Here is a 25,309-nt window from a genome sequence, read left to right as displayed (position 1 = left end):
CACGTCCGTAAGCAAGAACGGTTTCCTTCGAATTTGATATGAACGAGTATTGTCGTGATCGCACTATCAGATTATTCCATTCTTCACGACTGGCGAGCAGTAAGGACATAGAAAGAAGAAAACGTGCACGAAGGGGTGTAGGCAGTAGAAGGAATGGAACCGCTCCCTTTGCTTTCGCTTTCGTACTCCCCACATAATTTTGTACTCCCACATAAAGTACTCCCACCTACGGCCTCCCCGCCGATAATGTGAGGTAGCGCTTTTCCACAATGCCGTACCATGACGGACCCGGATACCCGCCGTGGTTGCTCAGTGGCTATGGTGTTGGGCTGCTGAGCACCAGGTCGCGGGATCGCATCCCGGCCACGGCGGCGGCATTTCGATGGGGGCGAAGTGCGAAAACACCCGTGTACATAAATTTAGGTGCAGGTTAAAGAACCCTAGGTGGTCCAAATTTCCGGAGTCCCCCACTATGGCGTGCCTCGTAATCAGATCGTGGTTTTGGCACGTAAAACACCATAATTGAATTTGCTTTACGGGCCAGGCAGAGGTAATCCAGCAACGTGCTGAATAGACACACAAACCTGGCGGTAGTGACAGCTATTGTTGCTTGCCAGCTATGCACAGCGCGCCGACAACGCCGCCTGCTGCCACGGCTGCGAAGCGTAGGCGTGCTCGGCCGAGCACTGCTAGCGTCTATGCGCGTGCTGTCGTGTGTGCGTTCTTGATCGCCATTTAACGCTTTTGTAAGGCTTCAGCGATGTCTCGAAGCAACTTCTGCGTACTTTAACACGTACACGAAGTCGTCGGGAACACACTGCTATAAGTTTCCGGTGCTGCTTCACGAGCAAGAGCGAAGGCGACGGTGGATCGCGGCTGTTCTGCGCAGAATTTAAGCAATCGCGCTTTGTTTACTGCAGTGTTGGAGCGAAAAGTGTGTTTTTATATCATTTTTTTGCTTTATGTCGCTGCGCCTTGAGTGAACGCTTCCACGTTTAGGCTTGGTCGCCTCGTCTGCAGCGCGGAATACACATTAGGTTGTTGTTACTGATGATACGCGATGCCCCCTTTGAAGAACAAACGATGCGAAATGCTTGGCCAGAGAATGTGCAGCGAAGCTGTGAAGAGCTGATTGCGTTTAAACGGTTTGAACAAAGGGCTCCATGTCAAAAAGCAGGTGATGACACCTTCACGAAAGCGTCACGCAATCACCTTTGCATGGAATCGGCTGTTGCTCTACCTTTCGATGTCACTGAAATGCGAGCTGTGGCGTGGAATGTTCGGGGTATGCTAGCCTCAGCTGTCTGCATGTGTACTGTACAACATGGCATCTGTGAGCATTAAGGGCTTTTGACAGGGCCGTCAACCTCGTTTTGAATGCCTCTTAACATGTCTTCGCGGTAATGGGAAACGCCTCAACTTCGAAGCTCTGATGCTTCCAACTAATGCATAGTCACTTAACCCAGCTGTTTCATTCGTTGTGGTCTATTCTGCAAGCTTCATTTTATTATTCTTGATACTGGCGCCAGTGAGTGCGTGATTTGTTTATCTTCTTTTTCATGAAGTGGGTGAACTTATGTTCATGTTGCTTCATGGTAGTTTTGTCTGTGCTTTGAAAATGATGTCAATGTAGCACGTGTTTTACAAGCAATATTTAATATAATCCTCTGTATTTGCTTTGAAACTGTTAATATTGCGTCAATGTACTTGTTTAACTCATTCCTTGGTTCTTGTGTCTTTCTGTAATCTAGTGGGCCTTTAGAGAGGATGGGAGCTCGAGGGAGCCTACGTAAGACAGCAGGATCTGCAGCCAACATTTTCTGAATGGCGATAGGTCAAATGATCCGAGAAGTCCTGCTTACATTCCAAGCATACTTCCAAGTGTGTACGGACGTACCAAGCCTGGAAATTCCAAGAGGTATACTCAGACTCGGGGCACTACAACAGGCGGTACAACATGCGCTTTAATGCATCTCGGTGCGATGATGATACTAGTAAAACTGGTGGTTATACTAAAGATAACATACAAAAAAAAGAGCAATATGCTTTTCGCTTACCAGGGGGGAAATTTTCACCTATGGCCTCTTCTGCTATCTCACTCGCGTGCTCCCGTGAAATCAGCGAAACGCTTTGCTTGTTTAACGACGGAACACGCGAAATTCATGCTGTGCAGACAGTGGTAAGACGCAAGCATAAAAACTTTCAACCCTTAATTATTGCTCGAGTTCTATATGTGTTATTTTTCTCAAGCTCATCATGCTGGTTTGCAAGCTTTACCATCGCTGTCTTGTCACGGAGCCGCACCTGTACGAACAATTTGCAGGCGCCACGGCGGTCCATTTACCTACTATAAAAACACACGGCAAGTAAACGAAGCAAGTGTGTGCATAAAGAACATTGGTTGACGGGTAACAAATGAAGCCATTCATGACCGGGGCGTTATAATGAAAGCGGCAGGCATAGGATGAGCTCCACTTCGTAGGCAGGCTTGTTGATGCTCGTCTGCAGCAAACACTTGGTGCGTATGGCGACAATGTCGTCCCGAACTGCCGTGAAATCGGACTCGTGCCCACTATTATACAGTGGAATTCCCTGGCGCTCAGTATCGCTGCAAAAGTAACTATCCGGGACGAGCACTAGCGGCCAATCGCACGGACGCACTTCAGTCATGCTTGCAGTGAAAGCCGGCGGCTCCGGCACGCGGCCCGCCTCCGGTTCGAGCGGCCGCCGCTACGCGGCTTTCAATGGGGCCCATTAGGCGCTGCACTTGGCAGCCATTCGTAAGCTCTTTACTCCAACCGCATGGGCGCTCAGTTAGCGGTGTTGATCACTGAGCAGTTTTCAAGCAACGCACTTTTATTCCCACTCTCCCACGTTTGGCGTGGGTGTTGATGGATTGGTCGGTGCTTAGCCAGATATATTCGCGGATATACTTACACAAACGTTAATTTGCGCAAGATATTAGCTCCAACAAGCGTGCTTGCACTTGCCCTCTGTGGTGACTGATAAAGTAGTGCTAATGAACGCAACTCTGTTCCGCGTAGTCGAACCATGAAGCACCTGTATTATTAATACAAATGCCACCTGTAATAATGGGTAATACACAGACACTGGCCGCGGTAACTAAGTGGGTGCATGGGACGTTGCGCTGCACAGCTTGTGGTCGTGTTTCGAACCCGGCGGAGGCGCGGTCCCATTTCGATGAGGAGGAATGCAAAAGTGAACGTCCATGGTGCAGTGGGTGCACGTGAAAGAACTCCGGCTGGTAAATTTAATCTGGAGTCACCCACTATGGCGTACCTCATAATCATATCATATTTATGGTACGTAAAACCCCAAAATGTAGCTTTCTTATGGAGGGGATACAATTTCGGCTAATTGTTATCGCAAAAGCACACAGACCTCAAAACACAATTGCACGTTATATTCAACAATTTCTTTTAGGTACTTGACGTTCTTTGATTTGGGCATGCGCCACTGGTCAAGTTGTCTACACATCTTTTAGCCCAGGTAGCCATCCACTACTATCTGGTGAATAAACTGAATGAATGAATGAATGAATGAATGAATGAATGAATGGTTATCAGCCCATTGTTGGTAAGTCCTCCATAACGGCCTGTGACACAAGAAGTACGACACAAGAAGTTTTGAAGGAGGCGCGTTTGCTTATTCTGTTCAATTGTCCAGGAATTATCAACTTTATCGTCATGTTGAAGCATTGAGGCAGCCCAACCTTTCGATGCCTTTTACAGGACTTGGGTCGCTATGAGCGTAGTGGCTTTTAAAAATTTTTTTCTGATAAGCATCGTACTCCGGAAAGTTGTAAAAGAAACAGGTTCACTATCCTGCATGAAAATTCTTTCTGCTTCGTGTCATTGACGCTCTGTGTAAAGGTCTTGATCATATGGCCTATAGCGCAAGGCCCGCGTTGAGGTTATAATACAAGTATAACACAAAAAATAATCTGGACCTCTTGCTGCAGCCATTAGCTACTGGTCGCGACATTGCTTTTGTTATAATTCTATAAATATGTCCAAAACAGAAAAAAATAACTTTTTCATCTTGATGTTCCTCATTACGGACTGCGAAGGTTGTACAATGAGTTCAGCATATATTTTCTCGTCAATGACGCGACACTAATATTTAGGTACTCCAACCTAACCCGAGTCATACGCCTTTGTAACGAATACATGTTCTGACATCACAGCCTCCCAGTGTAACCGCTAAAAATGTCCACATCTCCTTCGAACAAGCATGCTCTTCCGCATTGACACTGAAGTCTGCACTTGCTTGCAGTTGCGATTCGTCCCATCATTGCAGCTACTTGGCACTGTGTCCTCAGTTTAGCCTCACAAAACCTTACATAATCCGGATTCTTGTCAGCGTGATGTTTTGAAAGCTCTCATCAAATTCTTGCATGAGAGTGGTCTAGATTAAGGACTTAAGGACCACCGTCCTCACCCTTATCTTCAACACTTCTCTCCCTCTCTTGTTTACAGCGAAGGTGATGGCCTCTTGGTGGTCACCCTTTTTCGTGTCCGCGTCCTGTTGCCAAAAAGTGGGCTGATCCCGGTGGCAATGTAGGACAGGAGCAGTGGCTCGTACCCTCGTAAGGCAGAGGCTACAAGTATATACTCAGAAAAGCGAAGCCAAAAATGCGTACAATCTTTGAAATCTCGCACACAGCATACAGAACAGCATTCGCTAAAAAAGTACAATACAAGCATGCGAACCATGTTGTGGACAATAAGGCACTCCTGATAACAATGCAAAGCACGTAGCGCTCCCCGCATTACTTTTCCCGGTACAGATTAGTGTTGCGCAAGCTGCAGAGGCGACGGCAGCTTGCGACGTGGGGAGTGATGTCTCCAGCGTTTCCTATACAAAAGAATCAGGCTAGCAACTTATTTAATTGTTGTAGCACCGCTATGTGTACGCAACGCATAGTTATGACTGCCGAGGAGCAGCGCGATTACAAGGCGCAGCAAAAGGAAAAAGAAACGGCAATACGACCAGTGGTGGTGCGCTGCCAAAATTCCCATTGCTCTCATTCCTCTAGTTAGCATATTACTCTAAAGCAATATAGAATAGCATACCCCCCCTTAGTTGTGGTAGTTTTAAACACGTTTGCTGGAGATCTACTTTCACAAGGGCGGGATGGCGAGTCACTTTTTTAAATATCATCTGCCTTCCGCAACGCGGAGTAGCAGGTCATAACTTTGATTCAGTGCGACCTCTCGGCTTTTTTAAAAATCACAATACATATATCTATCTTACGTGTTCATCAGGCTAATAATTTGTCCTCATCAGTTCTTTACTGTTTTCTGGAAACAATGAGTGTTCTAATGTTCGTACTTTACATTTGACTAAAAATTCAAGGCCAATTGAAAGATTTCAAGGATACCGAAGGCCAAAATTCACGGAGAGTGAAAGAAATCCCGTTCGTGCACTTACACTGGAAAACAGGGAAATTCCCTTTTTCTAAGATGCAATTTGTTGCAGCTAAGGAGCTACTGAGTTGGAAGGACGCTTCAAGCTCTTCAGTTAGATTTTTGACGTTGACTTTCTTATTGATATGATGTCAGTCGTCTTGTAGCATGATGGTTTGTAGTGTCCAGCTTCAGCCAAAGATATTCGTCGTGTTAAAGCTACATGAGTGTAACTTATTTACCGCTATATATTACTGGAGGCACTATATGGAGCCATAATGGCTGCGATATTCACAAACTAGCAATACAACCAAAATAGGGGTAGGACTTGGCCGCGGGACGTTGCTTCGTCGAGCTCCATCACGGCAATGACAATTTCAACAAGCCTGTCTCTGGCGCTTAATGACAGGCCACACTGAATTGCTTAGCGACACTCTGAAAAGAATATATCTAGGTTCGTCTCCTGAAAGTATCCGAGGCATAGCTCGGATGACTCAGTTTTCAAAAGTCGCCCAAGTTCCTATTTTCCAGAAAATCAAGTAGCACATTTATTTACGATTATAACGGGAGGTGAAGCCACAAAGAATCAGGAAACGACGCATAAAAGTGGATGCCTGTAGGGCTTTATTTATCGTAACTTTGAAACGCCGTCGCAAATTACCGTTAAAGGACGAGTGCTGACGTCTTTGTCAGTGTCATCGAGAGCGGTGTCATCCTCCGTCACACCCACCGAGGTGATTAGACCTACAACGCTTCAGAAATGCCCGCGCAACAGTAGAACACGGCGAAACCTTTCACTGACTGTGCGTAATTGTAGTAACTTCAGTAACTGTAGAATCAGATTTTTAAAAGTTTTCAAATTTAGATAAACTGGAATATTATGTTTCAAGCTACAACTCACCGAAAAAAATGTGTCACAAGTCTGTAAACAGCCCTGTGAATACACTTAAACTGAAAAAAAAAATCTAATATGCATCGCTTTCAAATACTAGAACTGATATGTGAGCAGAACTTCTTCTAAACCCTCGTAAACCTTCTAACAATATCTGATGCTCTAAGTTATATAATCCTTGTACGGTCAAAATATTCTAGCAGATGAAGTTTCCAGAACTACGTTATCTGTTTTTATTACTAGCTAACGGGTTTGTAAACAATAAGCTTAATTGTTTCCTTGCCTTGGCTATTTTTGGCATTGTTTATAATAACAATTCAGTTCCTGAATGAAAATACTGGTTCCTCCAGAGTTCATGGAATAAACTTTCATTAATGCAGCAAATCTCATTCCAATGCTTTCAATATTTCTCTCGCAAAAGCATTTCCATGCTCTACATGTATTTGAAAGGGGAAATCAAATTTGGCACCGAGCTAAAGCTACTTCATTCCATAACGTGAGGAAAAAATTATGCCAGCGCTAGCACGCAGCATTAGCATTCTTCTTCTTTCTGGGGTTTTACATGCCAAAACCAGTTCTGATTATGAGGCACGCCGTAGTGGAGGGCTCCGGATTAATTTTGACCACCTGGGGTTTTTTAACGTGTACTACAGCGCAAGCACACGGGCGTTTTTGCATTTCGCCCCCATCGAAATGCGGCCGCCGCGGCCGGGGATTCAACCCCGCGATCTCGTGCTCAGCAGCGCAATGCCTTTGCTGACTGAGCCACCCCGGCGGGTGCATTAGCATTGCTTTCTGTCATATATACACGTAATAAAAAAATGTTGTTTCCTTTATGTTTCGCACAATAAAGTTACGCGAGGAGCTTTGAATATACGCATAATGTGTTGTACCTGATGTGTTTGTCAGCTTCAATTATAAATCCACGGTATTGTGACGGCGCATTCATGTGAGCAAGATTTTACGCAAAGCGATATAACTTTATTATGGATCTAACACTGCTGTTGAAAGTTTTGGGTTCAGGGGGCTCTATCTTAGTCACTGCTTAAAGCTTACTAGTCCAAGTCTCACTGGTATATGTTTTGAAATATATGTTCTAAAATTTCAGACCAAGAAGTGACGTGGAAGTTTCATGCGGGCCTCTGGCCTAGAGTTAAACATAACAGATAACAGCCACGGCAATAAGGTGCAGCGAACACTGTCACCGAATACTTGTGTTTCCGCATCGAGGCAAATTTTATACCTAACACACTGCTTGCTAATTGCACAAAAAATCAGATGGTTGGGCTGTTTTGAAGATGGACCAATTAATTGCTGTCTTTAGTGATACTACACCATTAACCTTGTATGCTGTCATGAATACTTATATCGCTGTCTAATCATTCAAAGTTCGAGTGATTATTAGCTCCCTTTGACCATCCTGCACTTAGGCTCTTGCAATTTGATATCGGTATTGTGTATGGATATGTTCTAAAAAAAATGTGCTATAATTCACGTGTTGCGTCAAACGCGGAGCCGCGGAAGTCCCGAAATACATCATCTGTAACGTGTAACGCGAAAATGTGATGTCAAAAGACAGATGTTCTGCTTGCTGCCATGCAAGGAGCACCTTAGCCCCATGTCCTCATAGATGTGAACACTGCGGGCAATGTAGGAATTTACGGGAGATACATAAGACACAAAGCATGGATAAATTGTATCGACATGTTCTCACAGATGCGATATCAATGTAGCCACGATGCGATAGATTTTAGACAATATACACACGAAACATCCGGCGTTGAGAAACTCGCAAGCAAGAACATCGGGAATGCCTGTGGCCGGAAAAGTAAACGAAGTTTCACGTTGCACTAACACTGCAACGACGCTGGTTCACGACAGCTAAAAGCGAAAGCAAAGTCCTTACTGTATGAGGCTCTGTAGCGGCAAGCGCTCGCCAGAGCACTTAGTTCACCGCACAGCGTGTGGCAGAAGCGAAGGTAAAATAGCTGACGACTCGCTTTCATTACCGACGCTAATTGAGCTGTATTCGACGAAGCGTTGCCTGTGTTGGAGACGAAGTCCCACTTGGCCGCCGTTAACACCACATCCAAAGCCCAGTCGGCGAAGACCAGATGCCGCGCCTCTTCTTCGCCGACCTTCCTGCCGAAAATTGCACGAGCGGCGTCGCGCACGCAAGGGACTGTAACATTAAGGGTGGACGCGTACTCCATGGCTGCGTTTTCGGTGAACTGTGTCTCAATCCAGTCGAGCAGCAGTCGCACACCGACGGTCGCGTAGTCCAGGAACGGCAGCGAGCCGTCACCAACGAAGGCGTCCGGCACGAGAAAGTTTGCCGGTACGGCAATGAGTCGGCTTCTAGCACCGTGTTCGGGAAAGACGAGCCGGCCGTGGAGTTGACGTTGGACGGCGCCGTCCTCGTAGTCCGTGCCAACGTGGTCCCGACTCGCCCGGACCACGTTCACCAGGAAGTGCTCGCCGTAGGGGGCCACCGACGATACGGCGCGCGGATGCTTTTGGAGAGCGGTGAAGCTTTCGGCTGAGCCTGAAACGCGCAAGATATTTCGATATTATATCTCGTCTGCTGGGACGATGATCTTGCTAGTAGAAGTCGCCTTCAGAATTTCTGGACTGCCAAAGTGGAGGGCATCAAGTTATTTTGACCACGTGACGTTCCATATCGAGAACTGAACACACGGTGCAACAATGGTTTGTTAATTGCGCTACTCAGGAATGTGGTTACATAAAACCGGGAGTCTAGTTCGCGTCATGGTCACAACACCGTAACCACTGACGCCGCGTAGGTGGTCTCTATATAATACGCTGCAGTGGTGGTGTCGCACATAGTGGAGGGTGTGAACGTACCAAGCTCAGATATACTAAAGCCTTTGAACATACCTCCGCTGCAGCGAAGTACAGGCATCAGACTCCGTGAAAACTTGACCGGTGCGAGAGTAGGGATTTTTATAATAGTGTTGGGCTACATTGCAGGAGCACGCTTTCTTGTATTACGCTTGGCACGAATGTATACTTATACATTTTCTCAATATTATTCAGCACTGTAATGTGTACCTTAGATCTGCACTGCTTCCAAACGACAGGTGAGTAATATAATGTCCAAATGCGTGAGCATTTTTTGGGTTGCCATTTTCCCGAGAGCATTTCTTGGGTGGCCATTTCTAAGTTGAATGTGTTGGTTGAAACCTATTGTCTCTAAACGGGGGTAGGGGGGGGGGGGAGGGTACTCTGAGTAGGTTCTTATTTCCCATCTGATACGTCGACGTTAGACGATTTCTCTTTCACTTTGAGCGGTAGTTAGATATAGTCCTAACATACACAGATGCCTGCCGTAAGAACCCGCTTTAATCATTAACAAATATTTGGTTCTTTTTCGTGTATGCTGTAAAATGGAAACATGTCCAGGAATTTTCGTCATTGCTCCTTCGGCTATCTGTCGAACTTCACCACAGTTTCGACAACTTGCAGTTTGCAACGTTGAGAGTTTAAGACGTTTTATAAACATGCGTAATTTACGGCACTTAGTCATAATGTTTTGTTGCGTGATAGCAGACTTTTCGTCTCGTTTGCGTTAACATAGACGTTATTAGAAGGGCGTACTCTATCAACATTCCTAACTAGAAAGTGTTAAATTCAGGCAAATTTTTTAAATATGATATTTAAAAATGCTGCCCATTTAGTCAAGCTTGTACACTGCGCTGAAGTTGGACATGTGGCCGCAGGGCCATATGTCCAATATTCAATATTCCTGAGTATCTCAAATGCAGCTTGAAGAGGAGCGGCGCTTGCACGTTCGTTTTGTGCTATGCGACGACCAGGGCCAAAATACACAATGATCGGGTTTTGTTTGAGCTCATAGACCGCCGCCCTAACATGAAATCTTGTTAACGGTCTGCTGTGGAGCTGGTTGACTCAGTTAAAACACTTGGAGTATACTTTCATAAAAACATTTCCTGGGATACCCACATCCATCATATATTTACTCGGATATCAAAAGCTGTCGGCATATTGGCAAAATTTCATTTTTTTCCGTAGAGTGTTAAATTCTTTATCTACGAGGTGCTGTTTGCTTCCCACTTGAAATATTGCTGGTTTGTTTCGGGTAACACAACTTTAACAAACATAAGCCATCTGCATACGCTTCAAGAGAAAGTCCTTCGACACATAGCTGGTGACACATAGCTGGTGACATTTTGTATGTCGGCCTTTCGGCCGACATACAAAATCTATTTCCATGCCCTTTAACCTTATCTACGTTCCAAGTCATTACGCATATAGTCTGGCAATAAAATACAAACAAAATATCACCCCTGACAAGATGCTAGATTTTATTGCTCACTTGGCATTGAAGACACGCATTTACCCTACATGTCATAAATATATTTTGATCGTGCAGTATTCCCGAATATCTCATTGTACGTAGATGGTTCGACACTCTTCCTGTTCTGAATTACCTGCATGGGAACGAGATTGAAATAGAAAATGTGAATTTTTGGTTGTTTTTTTGTTATGTTTTTTTTCCTATGTGCATTTTTCTATTTTTTATCCCTGGTCACCACTACGGCCTGTCATGCAAACGCCTTTGTCAAGTGAACTGGTTTTCACTTTTTGTTCAGACCTCCCCCCAACCTCCCCATTTCTTCACGAAAAAAAAATAAACCTGATTTGATAACTAGACGTAATACATTGCGGTGAGCTTTACATCGTGGTAAAACGAAGCGTCAAGTACATGCTTGCAACGACAGGAAAACACATTAGGAATGCTTTTCGTGTTGTTACGGCATTCGGCGTTTAAGAATACGAATGTACTCATTGACCAGGCTACGCTCACGTCAACTAAGACACAAAACTTGCGAGAAACTTGCTCGGAACGCAAATTACGCGTGTCCAAGCAGCTAAACAAGGCGGCGCCCTCGCTCGTGTTACCTCAACCAAACACTCACCAATAAACGACACGTCGAGTTTAGAGAGGTTCCTGCAGTCGATACCTATTTTCATAAAAGAGGCACACGTTCCCAGGGTAGCGTCTTGGATGCGTTTCACCATATCCACGAAGGACTGGGCAGCTTCGGGTGACCCAAACGTTGCACTAATCCAATAGGGCAACAGGTCTTTAAAGTAGCTGCCAGTGATTTCAAGGCACGTAGCGATTCCCTCGGACCGAGCCTGGCCTCGAATAAGGTAAACGTACTTAATGACTTGCGCCAACAAAACAGCCGACGCGTAGACACGAGCCTGTTCCAGCGTGGTGCGGGATAGAAGAGTCACGGCCTCTTGAACGTACGCCATCCCACGAGACTCCACAGGACTTTGTAGTGAGTACCGCACAGGCCTTTCAGGTGAAGCCCTGTTCAGAGCGTCGACCCAGCTGACTCCCTCCATTGGCGGTTCCACGTATCTAAGGGGAGTCCTGTCAAATGGTACAGACAGATTATACAGCGCCCGGCGGCTGTGAATTTCGCCATCGAGGTGGTACAGACCATGGACGTTGCATTCATCGTTTGCGAGACCATTGTCTCCGAGGGTCGCGGTCAGAAATTCCAAGACGTGATCGTCTCCCAACGTCGAATGAAGCGTTTGCCCCGCGTCCAGAGATATCGTGCGCCGCCTTAAGGTCACTGATACGACCGACGCTAGGCCGTTGTTCAGGCTGCGGTTGACGATGAAGTCCAGCAAGTCTTGAATGGTTCTGATCGAGGTGGTGTCGTGTCCGTCGGATGACGCGTTGAAGCCCATCGTGGCGAGGACGTCTGTCACGGGTGCAACTCGAGCACCTGCACCGAGGAATTTGTGACAGCTATCATAGAATGCCGCCATGTTCCTGGCCTCTCCGCTGTTAACGTCAACACTCCGCCGCCCGTAGTCGTCATCAAGGAGGCTCAGCAGCGCTTTCCGGATACTTAGAGTGTAGTTTTCTTCGCTTTCGCGGCGGTAGCCAGGTCTTTGCTGGTTCCAAGCCCGCCACCGGCCGCACGCGAACTGGTAGAAGTCAACGCAAGGGTCTGTCGCAAGGTCTGCTGTATCTGCAATGGCGTCCACAGCGCGACTGCAAGCCTTACTTCCCCCGCAGTACTTGACCAGCTCCTGAATCAGACCGGTCTTAGGGGGTGCGGGCGAACGGGTGGGCCTTCTCGAAAAGATCACGGCGATGAGAAGAGACACGACGAGAAGAAATGGTATGCACAACGCGGACACGAGGAGATGCACCTGCGCCTTGCTTTCTGGGGGCTTCTGCGTAGGCCTTGCGGGTCCTATTGATACGGGATCTAAAGAAAACGATATAGAATATACAAATTAGCTAGCGCTGGCTCTTAAGACACATACAGATATTTCCTGGGTAAAAAATATGGTGAAAGATGGCTTGATTAACTGCTTCGTGAAATGTAACAGCTAATGGCTGCACTGGAAACGTTATAAAGCACGTGAGCAACCGATATGAAGGAAGGCGTATTTGTGCAATTTTGTGCCTTGTGTGTATCGTGTTACTAAGAACATCTGTAATAAGTTTAGGAATGGTCCAAAATATCCCAATTTTAAAAGTTAGGAAATGCATTGACTGTGGTCGTTCATCACACCTTGGTCCACACTCTAAGAACAGTTGCACCCTTTGGGGCGTATTTTTGCCACAGAACAATAATCGTCATCTGACTTGCGTGGGTTTCTTTTCTTTAACGCTGTGCGCCCGGCACTTCTCGGTCACGAACGACAAGAGCGTTATCAGCTTGACACAGCGTTCTCGACAGGAAAGTAGCAAGTGCAGAGTTTTCAAGATAGGAAACGCAAGCAAGACAGATGACGATTATTGTTGTGTGGCAAAAAGCACCCCAAAGGGTGCAACCGTTTTTAGAGTGCAGGATGCTCACGACGTAGCGTAAAACAAAGGTATCCAAGAAAATGTACGTATTGCCGAACCATGGCTTCAAGCCAAGGTATTCTATGGGCTATGTAACAGCCACCATGTGCTTTCCATACACACTCCTGGTTCACGCAAGAACACACAGAATGAATCGCTTGCATATTTCTGCTATTTCTGTACGTTTACTAATAAGACACAAGCAGATTTGAAGTATTCTTCGTATTCTAGAAAAAGCGCAATAAACGCACTTAGCCGTATGACCTGACGGTGCATTAGATATGGCTGCCGAGCAGCCGTGAAATCACGTCGCTTGCTGTCACTTGCCATTATTGTATCTAAGAGGCGAACATTTTCTCGGCGCATGTGAGCGACTGCCGCGAATTAAAAAAAAGTATCAGTGTTTCCCGAAAGGCGAAGCATCGATTGCGATAGAAAATTAGTGGACAGCTATATTAAATAAGGATAGTAGTTTTATCGGCCGTATAAATTTGTAACCATAAGCATATTAATTAAATAGGAAGTGTGGTGTCATGCATGCACAAACAAACATGAACGCACATTTGGGTCTATGGTATTTTTTCCCATTCTTTAACCTTCCTCCAACTTGTGGGCTTCCACAGAACTGATTTACCATGATTTACTGTTATGTACAAGCAAGCAAGTGTAGGTATATTTAGCATAACACAAGCTGGCCGACGGACACAGGGCGGTGCACACAAGGTGCTGTTTGTGCGTTGTTGTGTTCATGGTTCTCGATTGCGCTACTAGAAAAAGCCGGCAGATCCCTTGTCCTGCGGGAATCGATGTTATGCGAAGCAGTTAACCAAGTTAACGAAACGACCATAAAAGCACCAAGACGTAGGTGGCTCTTCATGACCTACATGACACGCATTTCATGACATTTAAGTCATGACTCCTCAGGAGTCCCTTTAGCTACACCTAAGAGATCTTGAGCCGAAAGCCTTAGTCATGCTCATGACTATGATTTCGACCATCAACCTTTAGCCTTTTCCTTCATTTAGTACCTCATCCAAACCCATTCCAGTGGTTTTTAAGTGTTAATCTTTTTTCGCTTAGTCATTGTCATTTTTGCTGTGTCATGATCACGACTATAACTTCTACAACAATTCTTTAGTGTTTCCGCCCCTTAGTGTCCACGTCCGAACCCTCTTTAGTGGTTATTGAGTATTATTATATTTTTCGCTGAGTCATTGACGTTTTTGCTGAGTCATGCTCATGACTATGACTTCTACCACGATACCTTAGTGTTTCCTGCCCTCAGTACCCACGTCCGAACCCATTTCAGTGGTTTTTGAATGTTATTCTTCTTTCGCTGAGACGTTGTCAATTTTGCAGAGTCATGGTGATCACTATGGCTTCTACCATCATCCTTTAGCGTTTCCTTCACTTAGTGCCCACGTCCGATTGCATTCCAGTGGTGTTTGAGTGTTAAACTTTTTTCGATGAGTCACTGTCATTTTTACTGAGTCATGCTCATGACTATGACTTCTATTAGAATCCTGTAGCGTTTCCTTCACTTAGTACCCACGTCCGAACCCATTTCAGTGGTTTTTGAGTGTTATTATTTTTCGCTGAGTCATTGTCATGACCAACATAACACGCATGTCATGACACATGACCTATCAAGTTCATCATACACTCCTGTCATGCTATGCCAATTTTGGTCCCCACCAAGTTAATGAAACGACCATGAGAGCACTACGACGTAGGTGGCTGTTTCATGACCTACATGACACGCATGTGATGATATTCATGTCATGACATATCATTATTGTTCACCATAGGCTCTCGTCATAGTATGCCAATTTTGATACATAACATGTTAACGAAACGACCATGAGAGCACAAGGACGTAGGCGGCTAGATAGATAGATACTGTCAAAGTAGCAAATGTTCGCCAAGAAATGCTTCGCATTGAAAAATGTTCGCCAAGAAATGCATCGCATTTACTACCTTACGATGTTTTACCAACAAGGAGACGTTGAGCGTTCAATGTCTCAGTTTAGTAATGTTAAAAAAACACCGTATATCCACAAAGTGAATGATGTTGAGTGGGCGAAGCACCGGGGGATCATTCGGGCAAAACGCCGTAAGCGTTCTCCGGAAGCCAGCTTCCGGTTACGGCTTCCGGAAGCCGGAGCTTCGCTTACATATTATATATATATATATATATATATATATACATACATGTACTTATATGCATATATATATATACATACATATATATGTCCACAGTATGTACACATATATATATACTGTACATGTGGATAGTATAAACAGTACTTATATAGCCCTTGTCCCCTGCCCCGCCCCTAGCGGTCTCGTGCAAACCAGAGCGACGGACTCCAACGGACTACGAGGGACAAGGCTCGGCCCTAAGGTGCTTCGCCCCTAAAAAGACAGTGCATAGATGAAATATACTGTTACACTAACAGGTTACAAGGACGTTTCACTTCCTGAACGCGGGTTACGCGTAAGCGTATGGACACCGCGAACATACATAGCGAGCACCACGGCGTCGAAGCACAAACGGAAAGGGTGTCAATGCGGTCGCGGACGCTACAATAATCTCGACGGTGCAACGCCTGGTGCCCCGGAAGGAAAGCGCATAATACTACACATGCAAACAAGAGACGCCACTAACATACACAGCGAGCACCGCGGCGTCGAAGCACACACGGAAAGGGCGCGAACGCGGCGACTCTTTCCTCCATCTCTATGCGCCTTCCTCCTCCGGCACTCACTTCCCTCCCGGCGTCAAACAATCTCGCCGATTTGACAGACGGGGCATCTACCCTTGCATGTATAATCAGAGCGTGGTTCTCCGTTGCAGTCAAGTAATTTTCTCAATGTAATTGACGAGAAGAAAATTATAATGAAGGAAAGAAAACTTACTCTCGGAACGGAGTGTCCATACAGCTCCTGGAGCATGCGGGACGTCATCGACGCTGGAAAACTTTTCGCCAACAGCAGGTGCATCAAAACGCAAGGTTGGTGCTTTTGGCTTCGTCGGCCAGGGGGAAGACGGCGGCAAAGCGAAAACATCGATGGCATCCCGTGGCTCCTTTTCCTCACCTAAGGCCCAGGTGATCTCAGTCATTAGGCTTGAGCACTGTGGCCCCTTGGCGCCACCCCCGGAGGTCGTTTCCATAGTTTTGGCATACTCTGAACCTTCTCTTGCCATCTCTTGTTTTAGCACCGTCAACACCGTGTTTTTCTGCGGGGATGAGACATCTGTCAAATCTCGGTTCACTTGCGAGATCCAGGACTGTCCCAGAGACCTGAGCCTGGACGGGCCGGACGACATGATCTCAGGAGAAGGTGTCGCTAGCTCCGCGAAGAACGTCTTCCCGAACATGTCGATGCCTAGCGTAGGAGGGAGCTCATCCTCATTATAGGCAAGGGCTTCGTGCTCTCCCTTGGGATCTACATCTAAGCCTAGGTTCCACGTCGCTTCACCAAGGTTGCGCGAATGGGGCCTCTCAGAGCAAACGTCTTCACGCTTGGGAATGTTCTGCATTGAAGCAGGTGGCGGGTTCCCACATTCGCTTATTGATCCTGCGGAGGTCGGGCTCTCGTCCGTGGGAATAGCCATTGCATCTTTGACGACCACAGACGTGCCCTGGTCGGAGTCACGTCGGCGGGGGTCTGATTGGATCCTCTCGTCTTCAGTGGTGTCGATCTTTTGTTCCTCGGATTGGCTTTCTGGCCCTTTCTCGCGGCCGGTTTCTGGTGCTTCTGACGGAGAGGAGGAACTGAGCCTGCCCACGGGATCTTCGTTGTGTTCCAGAGTCGAACGCCTCTCCTCCGAAGAGACGGGGCTTGAAGGCGAGAGAGTGGGGTCGACGGCGTCCGAGAACTTCCGTTCTGGTAAGCTAGCGACGCCACCTGCGTCTTCTGCTGCGGACTTGAACGCTGTTCCTGGGGAAAGTCTGCACTTGGGTTTCGAACGCCTCTTGGAACGGGCTTTGCGTAAGCTGTGCGGCAGAATCGTCATGACGGAGGCCGCGCTGTGGTCGGAGGGCACACGGTTTCTTCCGAAGTCGTGCTCCTTCCGAACGGCTGCACAGGGCGACGGCTCCACGTCGTCGTTGGCATCTGCCGCCAAATTTTGCGGTGAGGCGAGGGACGGTATGCTTCCTCTTCGAACCTTCTTGTCTCTGCCCTTGGGCTGGTGCTTTCTCTTCTCGTGATTCATCGTAGTCCTTCTGCTGCGAAAGGCTTTCTCGGTGACCACGAACCTTAAGACTGCGTCTCTTCTTCAGTTTCTTCTTCTTCTATCCTGCGTAAGCGAGCACGCAGGAAGGACTGCGAGGCAGTGACGATAATGATTGCAGATAGAGACACATACGTATAACGGCGATTGCCAAGGAGATGGTGTTATAATGATAACAGTGAAAATAGTAGCAGTAAGAAGTCCTAATTATAAGTGTATCTAAGCTAAAATTATGTTTAGATGTATATTTACTTACTAATAGGGAATTTAGGGGTCCGTGTTGTTTAGGAGTTACTATAATATTGAACATATGAATGAATAGAAAGCTGAAAAGACAAGAAGTAAGAGAAAAAAGTGGATGTTTCGCCCACTATGCCAAGTATTGAGAATGATAGCTAAGCATGATGCAGCTAGACGAAGTAAGGTTCGCAGATGTATAGGCCGCATAAATCGCAGCAAACAATCGCTTACTAATTTAATTATCAAGCATAGTGTCACGCGCACACCGACAAACATGAAAAAATATTACTCGACGATTGCAAACACTCGCTGTCACATCACTCGCATCATGAAGAAGGCCGACAGCGGCGATCGAATTCATTGTGCTGCCTTCCACTTTAACGCCTCTCCGAAACTTGCGATTACGCCAACTGCAACACTAGGCACGCGGAAAGAGATCGTACATCAAATCATAGGCCATCTAATCTCTCCTTGCTGTTTGCACGTGCCGAAGATTACCTTCAATATAGGGGTGGCGGGCAGTGTATGCGCTCAGCCGCGCGAACCGCTATGCCCAGCTATAGACACCCGGGCTGGAGGAGCAGCCCCGCGCCGTGGATACTGTGAAATCTGATGCGATGGATTTGTCCGAGTACATGATTGCGCTGCCATTAGCTGCACGTCAGTGGTACGTACCTTGAGAAACTCTTCTCCTGTGGCGCGCAGCACCCTGATTCTTTCCTCATAGCGGGCTGGAAAAACGTCCAATGTATTAACCGAACGTGCGACTCCACTACATATGCGAGGTGTGTTCAAAAAGAAACCGAACTTTTAAAATAACGCGCCAACTGGCAGAGCCAGCGCGATGACGCAGTGAGCATATGTAGTGGCCGGTTTAGACAACAAACGGCCGTTTTCCGCGTTTCGCTCTGACCGTTAGTTGGCGAGCTACAGCCGCTGAATTGAGCACGGGCCCAAGGTGTTCGTCGGATGAGTGCCAAAGTGACAATGAAAGAGCTTAATGAACAACGTTTACGCGTGAAATTTTGCTACAATCTCGGCATGACTTTCACAGAGACATTTCAATTGCTTTGCTTAGCACATGGGGAGGACTGTATAAGTCGCACGCAGTGTTACGAGCGGTTTAGGCGTTTTGATAAAGGCAGAATGTCATTCGGCCCAAGCCTGGATGACTTTACACATCAACAGATGATGAACATGTTGAAAGAGTTCGTGCTGTGAACCGTTGAAATCGTCGTTTAGCTTTCCGGGAAGCTTTGCAAAAATGGAAGAGTGCATTGCTAGTAGAGGGGACTACATTTAGGGGGACAGTGCTTAAATTGTTGCAATATAAGCAATAAAGATGTTATAGCAAAAGTTCGGTTTCTTTTAGAACACAGCTCGTATTTTTACCTTGTGGATGCGCCGGGGCCGTATACTACGGGAACATTGGAATCGTACTGCACACTTAATTAGGGCACACAACCTGGCCATGAAGGGAGATGGGCAGACATTCGGGTGAGCTCACTGGTCATTGAGGGTACAGGCAATTGACATCTACGGTCCCCACGAAGAAGTTCGATCACGATAGAATGGATCCGTATCGAGCGAAAGTGCAACCTGAAAAGCCTGTGTAGGCGCACACTATCCGGATCGTGCTCGGCCGCGATCAAAAGTGTCCTTGAGACAGGGGCCTAAATCGATGCACCCGCTGATTTAAATGCTTGTTAGCTACAGTAAGAAACAGCTGTTAAAGTAGCTCACACTAATAGAACAGGACATGGGAAGTGAAGAGCTGCCTACGTGCCGGGTGCTGTTTTTACCACGTAAACGCCAACGTGATCGCATTTGCCCCAGCGGTTGCCTCCTGTGTTCGCTCTCTTAATTAACATTAGTGTACTAACTGGGGGAGTGGGTCCAACGAGGGCTTGGCACTGAGGCATTTTTGATTGAAAATCCAGGTAGCGCCACTGTCACTTTGTCCCGAATGAGCGGCCCCGCGCGCCGGCCGGACGCTTGTCGCGTCGGAGACCCTACCGCAGCTGCATGTAGCTTTGACAGGCGGTTACTCGGTGGCGGTCACACTGAGATTATTCCCCACCGATCTATTGTAAATAAAATGAAAAAATAGGAGCGGAAAGAACGCAAACGACGCAACAATGACGGTGCGTCGAGCAAACGACAGCTTTCAGCCGGCGAGCTCGCCTCAGCCAATGAGCGATGCCGAAACAGCCGGAGCCAACGTTTATTGGCCGGAGATTCAGAATAAGGCGATGGCAGCGCCGCCACATTTTCCGAGTTTTTTGCTTCACCCTCGGCGCTTGCTAAGGCATCCGCTGGACCCACTCACCTATTCTAGTACACTCTATTAACATCATCCAGCATGAAACAGCAGGGCGCTGCCAAGGTAACAACGGCTCAGCTTGAGTTTTCGAGAGAAGCGGAACTTCGCAGATTTTGTTGGCATTAGCCGGCTGTCTTAAGTCGCGACGCATTGCCAACACCCACGTTTTTCACTGCGTCTCGTATTTTGAGAAATACGATTCCACTGCCTTTTTTTCGCGCGATTTACACATGCAACTGCGCAAAAGCATATTAGCCGGATGATGTACCCGCCGTGGTTGCTCAGTGGCCATGGTGTTGGGCTGCTGAGCACGAAGCCGCGGGATCGAATCCCGGTCACGGCTGCCGCATTTCGATGGGGGCGAAATGCGAAAACACCCGTGTACTTAGATTTAGATGCAAGTTAAAGAACCCCAGGTGGTCCAAATTTCCGGAGTCCCCCACTACAGCGTGCCTCATAATCAGAACTGGTTTTAGCACGTAAAACCCCATAGTAAAAAAAATGGCCAGATGAACTGGCTGAGCAGACGCGAACAAAACATGCAAGAAAGGAAGAACAGCAGCGATACACGAAGCTGTCAGCGCATGTGCGGCGTGCTTTTTGCCGACCAAGCACTCCCGCGTGTAATGGAAGATCACGTGGCCAACTCGCCATGGCGTAGGCCGGAGAGGTCTACTGCTGTTGCAATAAACACAGTGAGCTGAACTTTTTGAAATTGAACGAAACGTAACTCAGAATGTGTACGTGAATTTGAAAGCTAGATAATGTTTAGGTTTAGCAAAGGCTGAAGCGCTAAGGACTGGTTGCTATGGCCCCACAGGTACCCTTTCAAAGACCGGATATGCTGGCTCTATTCCAACGCCGGAATACTGCGCAACAGTAATGAACCGCAGCTGCTGCCTACGATGTTACAGCGAGCAACCGTTCTTGTCACACTCGGCTCACATAATGCAATTTCGTCATCTTTATGAAAGGGAATGCGCGAGCGCGTGGCAAGTAGCCGCGCCAGCAACACGTTGCGCGGTGTCATGGGGAGATATAAAAATGAAAGACAGTGATGCCGTTCTTTCTTGCACTCCCGTCACGAACGTTTCACTGTCCCATGCTTTCTTTTGTCACGCCCATGAGCAAGAATGGCTCCCTACGAATTTGATATGAACGCACTGCATCCATCCCACCTTCGGATGCAACACGATCAATGGTGAGAGTAGTATCATGATTTCCCGGTAAGGTTCTTCGATTCTTCACCACTCGCGAGCAGTAATGACACACTAAGAAGGAGACGTGCACGAAGGGGTGTAGGCAGTAGAAGGAACAGCGCCGCTCTCCGCTTTTGGTTTCGCACATCGCCGCAGGGCCACACTACATGCGGTGAACGAGGTTGTTTGCCACGCGCTCGAGTGTTCCTATTCACAAAAATTAAGATAGTACACCTTTTTATCAGTTCTTAAAAATACTCCAACCATAGAGAAAGAAATTCAACAAGAGCGAACACTACCATAGAGCCCAGCGGCCGAATTAACGGCAGCGCGCCAAGCCGTCGGCATTATTATCTGAACCACACTGCCGGTTTTGGTTTTGGGCACGCGCGTTTTGAACGTTAGCTAGCTCGCGTTACGCTGGCTGCACCGCTCGACGCGGCATTGCGTTGCTTCTACTGCTCAACCATGCGCTGTCCTAGTGCGGAATCGTTTTATCATTTAGTAAAAATGATTACGAACGATCTTGGCAAGGATCCTTCGTACCTGTGCCACGTGCAATTTCATAAAGTAGACGCAAGACGCTTTGTGCAGTGAAAAAACGTTTATTATGTTCTATACAAAGGCTCCTTCCGGGCTTTTTGTGCATTCATTCAACGTTGTGGCGCCAGGTAAGCAGCAGTATAGTTTCCGTACGAAGCTCCACCGGACGGCATCAGCTGAAAGAAGTAAATTACAAACTTGTCAATTTGATATTTAGACATTATGTGAATACTGCGTGTAGAGACGAAACGTGCAAAAGTGGTGAATGGGTGCTCCGAAACAAAAGCAATTCGCTTTTACATACATTGCGTACAAAATGCCCGACTCATCCCAAACTATACTATAAAATATTAAAACTGATTTCCAAGCATTCCCCCATTCCTGGGCATTATTTCGTGCGCTTTAACAGCAGAAATACACGGATGAATGCGCGTTTCCAAAACAACTTGACCGCAGCCGACGCGATGGTACGCTGCGTACACTGACATGGCCACAACAAAGGCTCCCAGCCAGACCATACTAGACGCTGGCTAGACGATGGTAGTACGGGAAGGCATAGACGATGCGGTTAATCAGAAAAGCCTGAGTTAATCTGTATACTTCAGCTTCCCTCATACCTCTACGTTCTGTGGCTATTCTTTGGATGAGGCCAATAATCTGCTGGGCTGTGCTTTTTAGCCGGCCAATGGCCTCCGTGTTCTGCGTGTTGTGTTGGACTAGCATGCCGAGCACACGAATCATTAAGACGTCACAAATTACGCTAAGGTATAGGTAGGCAAACATTCGAATAGTATCATCAACTATCTCCAAACCGACCGCACCACAGAACTTGTATGGGTCCCTGCTCACTCGGGAAATGCCGGGAACGAGGCAGCGCACCAAACAGACCGAGGCTTAACAAACCGGGCGGGGTGCTCCTGAGACTCGGTGGACTTCTGGAGCGAGCCAGTGACCACATTTAATGAACTCACCAGATTTTTCAAAGAGGTTAGGGAAATCTATCCAGTTCCTAATAAGGAGCTATCCATGGAACAGGCCAGGATCTTACGTCCGATACAAACTCACTCTTTCCCCTGCCCTCACAGATTGGCATATATTACGTGCGGACAGGAAGACCCAATTTGCCTAAATTGCTGCCAGAACTAGCTGGCCACCCAAAGTCATATCTAATAGGGATGCTCGACCAAGCCCCTCCAAAAAAAAAAGAAACTACTGCCAGCTCCTTCGGAGGAAGCCTGGGAGGCCCTCTTAAGGTCAGAAGACAAGTCCATCGTAGAAGATATCACGACCTGGGCTCTGCAGGTCGCCTCAACCGAGGCCACATAGAGGCCAAGGCTTTCAGATTTACTGTCTGAAATTTCGAATAAAGTATTTTTCTTCTTCCTCCTCCTTCTTCTCGGCGTTATGTGTTTCGTGTTCTGCCGGCGCAGGCCGCACACTGCCGTGTTATCTCTCTTGGCAATCAATCCTGAAAGACCGCTGTCGAAACGAGCTGCCATCCAGCCTAGGGGACGCCATAAAAGGTGCCTTACAGGTTGCCACACATTCGACGTTGAAAAGCTCCAAACGCACCGAATTCGACATCGAGCTAGAGAAACTTCGCGCACTTCGACGCCGTGCGGAACGAAGATATAGGCGCACAAAGTCCATTCATGATTTGAGATTGGCCAGACGCACACAGAAGAAAATACAGCGTCGAATGAATAAGCTGGCTTCACAACGATGGGCGTCTTTCTGCGAGTCTCTGGATCCCCGAAAGCCTTTGTCTCTTATATGGAGAACTGTTCGGGGCCTCCATGCAACCCCTGGACAGCGCAACCCATTTATTTCCCTCGCCCTTTACCTACAATGAAGCGAGATTGAAATCGCAGAATCCTTCTGTAGGAGGATTGCCGGTGTAGCAAGTTCTAATGGAATGCAGACTCCTGACCACTCACCATCCTCACGTGATCCCCGTATGGAGTGCCCTTTTTCTCTGGATGAACTTGAAGCTGCGCTCGCTTTATGCAGGCGTTCCTCAGCCCCAGGACCAGATGGCATTACATACCGCGCTTTGTGTAACCTTGGTGAACGAGCTCGAATGGCACTCTTGCTCCTGTACAACGACTCGTGGCAGACAGGCACCGTTCCCCAGGAATGGAAATCAAGTCGCCTGATTCCGCTCCTCAAAGCTGGCAAGTCGCCTTTGGACACTTCGTCATATCGTCCGATCGCACTTGCAAGTTGTGTATGAAATGGAACAGATGGTTCTAACGCGACTGGAGTGGTACCTAGAGCACCATGAAATTTACCCAGACACGTTGACAGGATTCAGGCGCGGCGGTTCGTCTATAGACAACGTTGTCGATTTGGTAACGTATGTCGAATTCCAGAAGGCCTGTAAACGCTTGTCTGCTGCCTTGTTTCTAGACGTTAAAGGAGCTTACGACAACGTCACCCATGAAGCCATCCTTAAAGCTCTAGAAGTAATAGGACTTGGTGGCAAGACATACCCCTCGGTTCGCAGCTACCTACAGATGCGCTCATTCTATGTGCTCACCGGGGATGGCCTGACACACCAGTATTACAGCAGCCGCGGAGTTCCTCAAGGCGGAGTACTAAGCCCGACGCTCTTTAATCTGACCCTTATTGGACTAATCGAGAACCTGCCAAGCACCGTTCGACTCTTTATCTACGCCGACGACATCTGTATCTGGACGTCGGGGGTGACACGGCTCAGCTTCGCGCTCGGCTTCAGAAGGCGGCCTCATCGACATCATGCTACCTTCGTAAACAAGGACTGGAGGTGACGCGGGAAAAGTGCGCAGTGGTGGCATTTACGCGGAAGCCAATGTCTGCATACGGCATATCAATCAAGCGACAAGTGATATCGTTCAGCAAGAGTCACAGGTTCTTGGGAGTTGTGATTGACAGAGATCTGTCCTGGACTCCTCACGTCAACCACGTGAAAAAGCGCCTGATGGCTATTTGTCATCTGTTCCAGTTCCTTGCAGGAAAGAACTGGGGGGTATCCACACAATCCATGTTACAGCTATACAGGGTGTTGTTTGTTGGGTTCCTCCGGTAAAGCCTACCTGTTATGTCCAACACCTGCATAACTAATTTGCGTACAATTCAGAGCATTCAGGCGCAAGCTCTTAGGATATGCCTTGGAGTACCACGCAGTGCGTCAACGGCTGAAACTATCGCCATTGCTCAAGAGTATTCAATCACAACGCACATCGCCAGTCGAGGCAATGCGTGCACATGCCAGGCACATTGCCCGGACTCCTTGCCACCACCTCGCCGCACTCACCGTGGAAAGACCCCGCACGTCATATAGCACAACTGTCAGTGCATATCTTGCCTCGATTACATCGGGGTACGGACCTCCGGCCAGGCTGGTGTCTCCACCATGGTGTTTGTGCCGTCGTTAAGTCCAACTTAGAATTCCGGGACTTCAGAAAAAGTCAGATTTATCACAGTCTGCACTAAAACAATTGAGCTTACTCCTGTTGTACGAGAGATACAGCAGTCACGTGCACGTCTTTACGGACGGATCAACTAGATCGACCAGTTCTGGCGGTGCTGTG

The 25,309-nt window shown here is 47.4% G+C and overlaps 1 protein-coding gene across 1 annotated transcript; it reads right to left on the bottom strand.

Annotated features, from left to right (window-relative positions):
• Positions 1-8,107: 8,107 nt before the first annotated feature.
• LOC125945716 (uncharacterized) lies at positions 8,108-18,442 on the bottom strand. Its single transcript, XM_049667968.1, has 4 exons — positions 18,348-18,442; positions 16,112-17,524; positions 11,283-12,605; positions 8,108-8,866 (listed from the first exon to the last, which is right to left on the bottom strand). The coding sequence occupies exons 2-4, from the start codon at positions 17,412-17,414 to the stop codon at positions 8,172-8,174; spliced, it is 3,321 nt and encodes a 1,106-aa protein (XP_049523925.1). The 5' UTR covers positions 17,415-17,524; positions 18,348-18,442; the 3' UTR covers positions 8,108-8,171.
• Positions 18,443-25,309: the final 6,867 nt, after the last annotated feature.

Source organism: Dermacentor silvarum, chromosome 5 (genome assembly GCF_013339745.2).
Source record: "Dermacentor silvarum isolate Dsil-2018 chromosome 5, BIME_Dsil_1.4, whole genome shotgun sequence".
Classification (NCBI taxonomy): Eukaryota; Metazoa; Arthropoda; class Arachnida; order Ixodida; family Ixodidae; genus Dermacentor; species Dermacentor silvarum.
This window is presented reverse-complemented; position numbering and strand designations above follow the sequence as displayed.

What these genes read in the sequence shown, in the direction of transcription:
- LOC125945716 (XM_049667968.1), bottom strand. Translation starts at nt 17,414, where the DNA reads ATGAATCACGAGAAGAGAAAGCACCAGCCCAAGGGCAGAGACAAGAAG. An exon ending in ATGGACACTCCGTTCCGAGA is followed by an intron (nt 12,606 to 16,111) that starts GTAAGTTTTCTT and finishes CGTTTTCTTTAG; the next exon opens with ATCCCGTATCAATAGGACCC. An exon ending in ACTCGACGTGTCGTTTATTG is followed by an intron (nt 8,867 to 11,282) that starts GTGAGTGTTTGG and finishes TGCGCGTTTCAG; the next exon opens with GCTCAGCCGAAAGCTTCACC.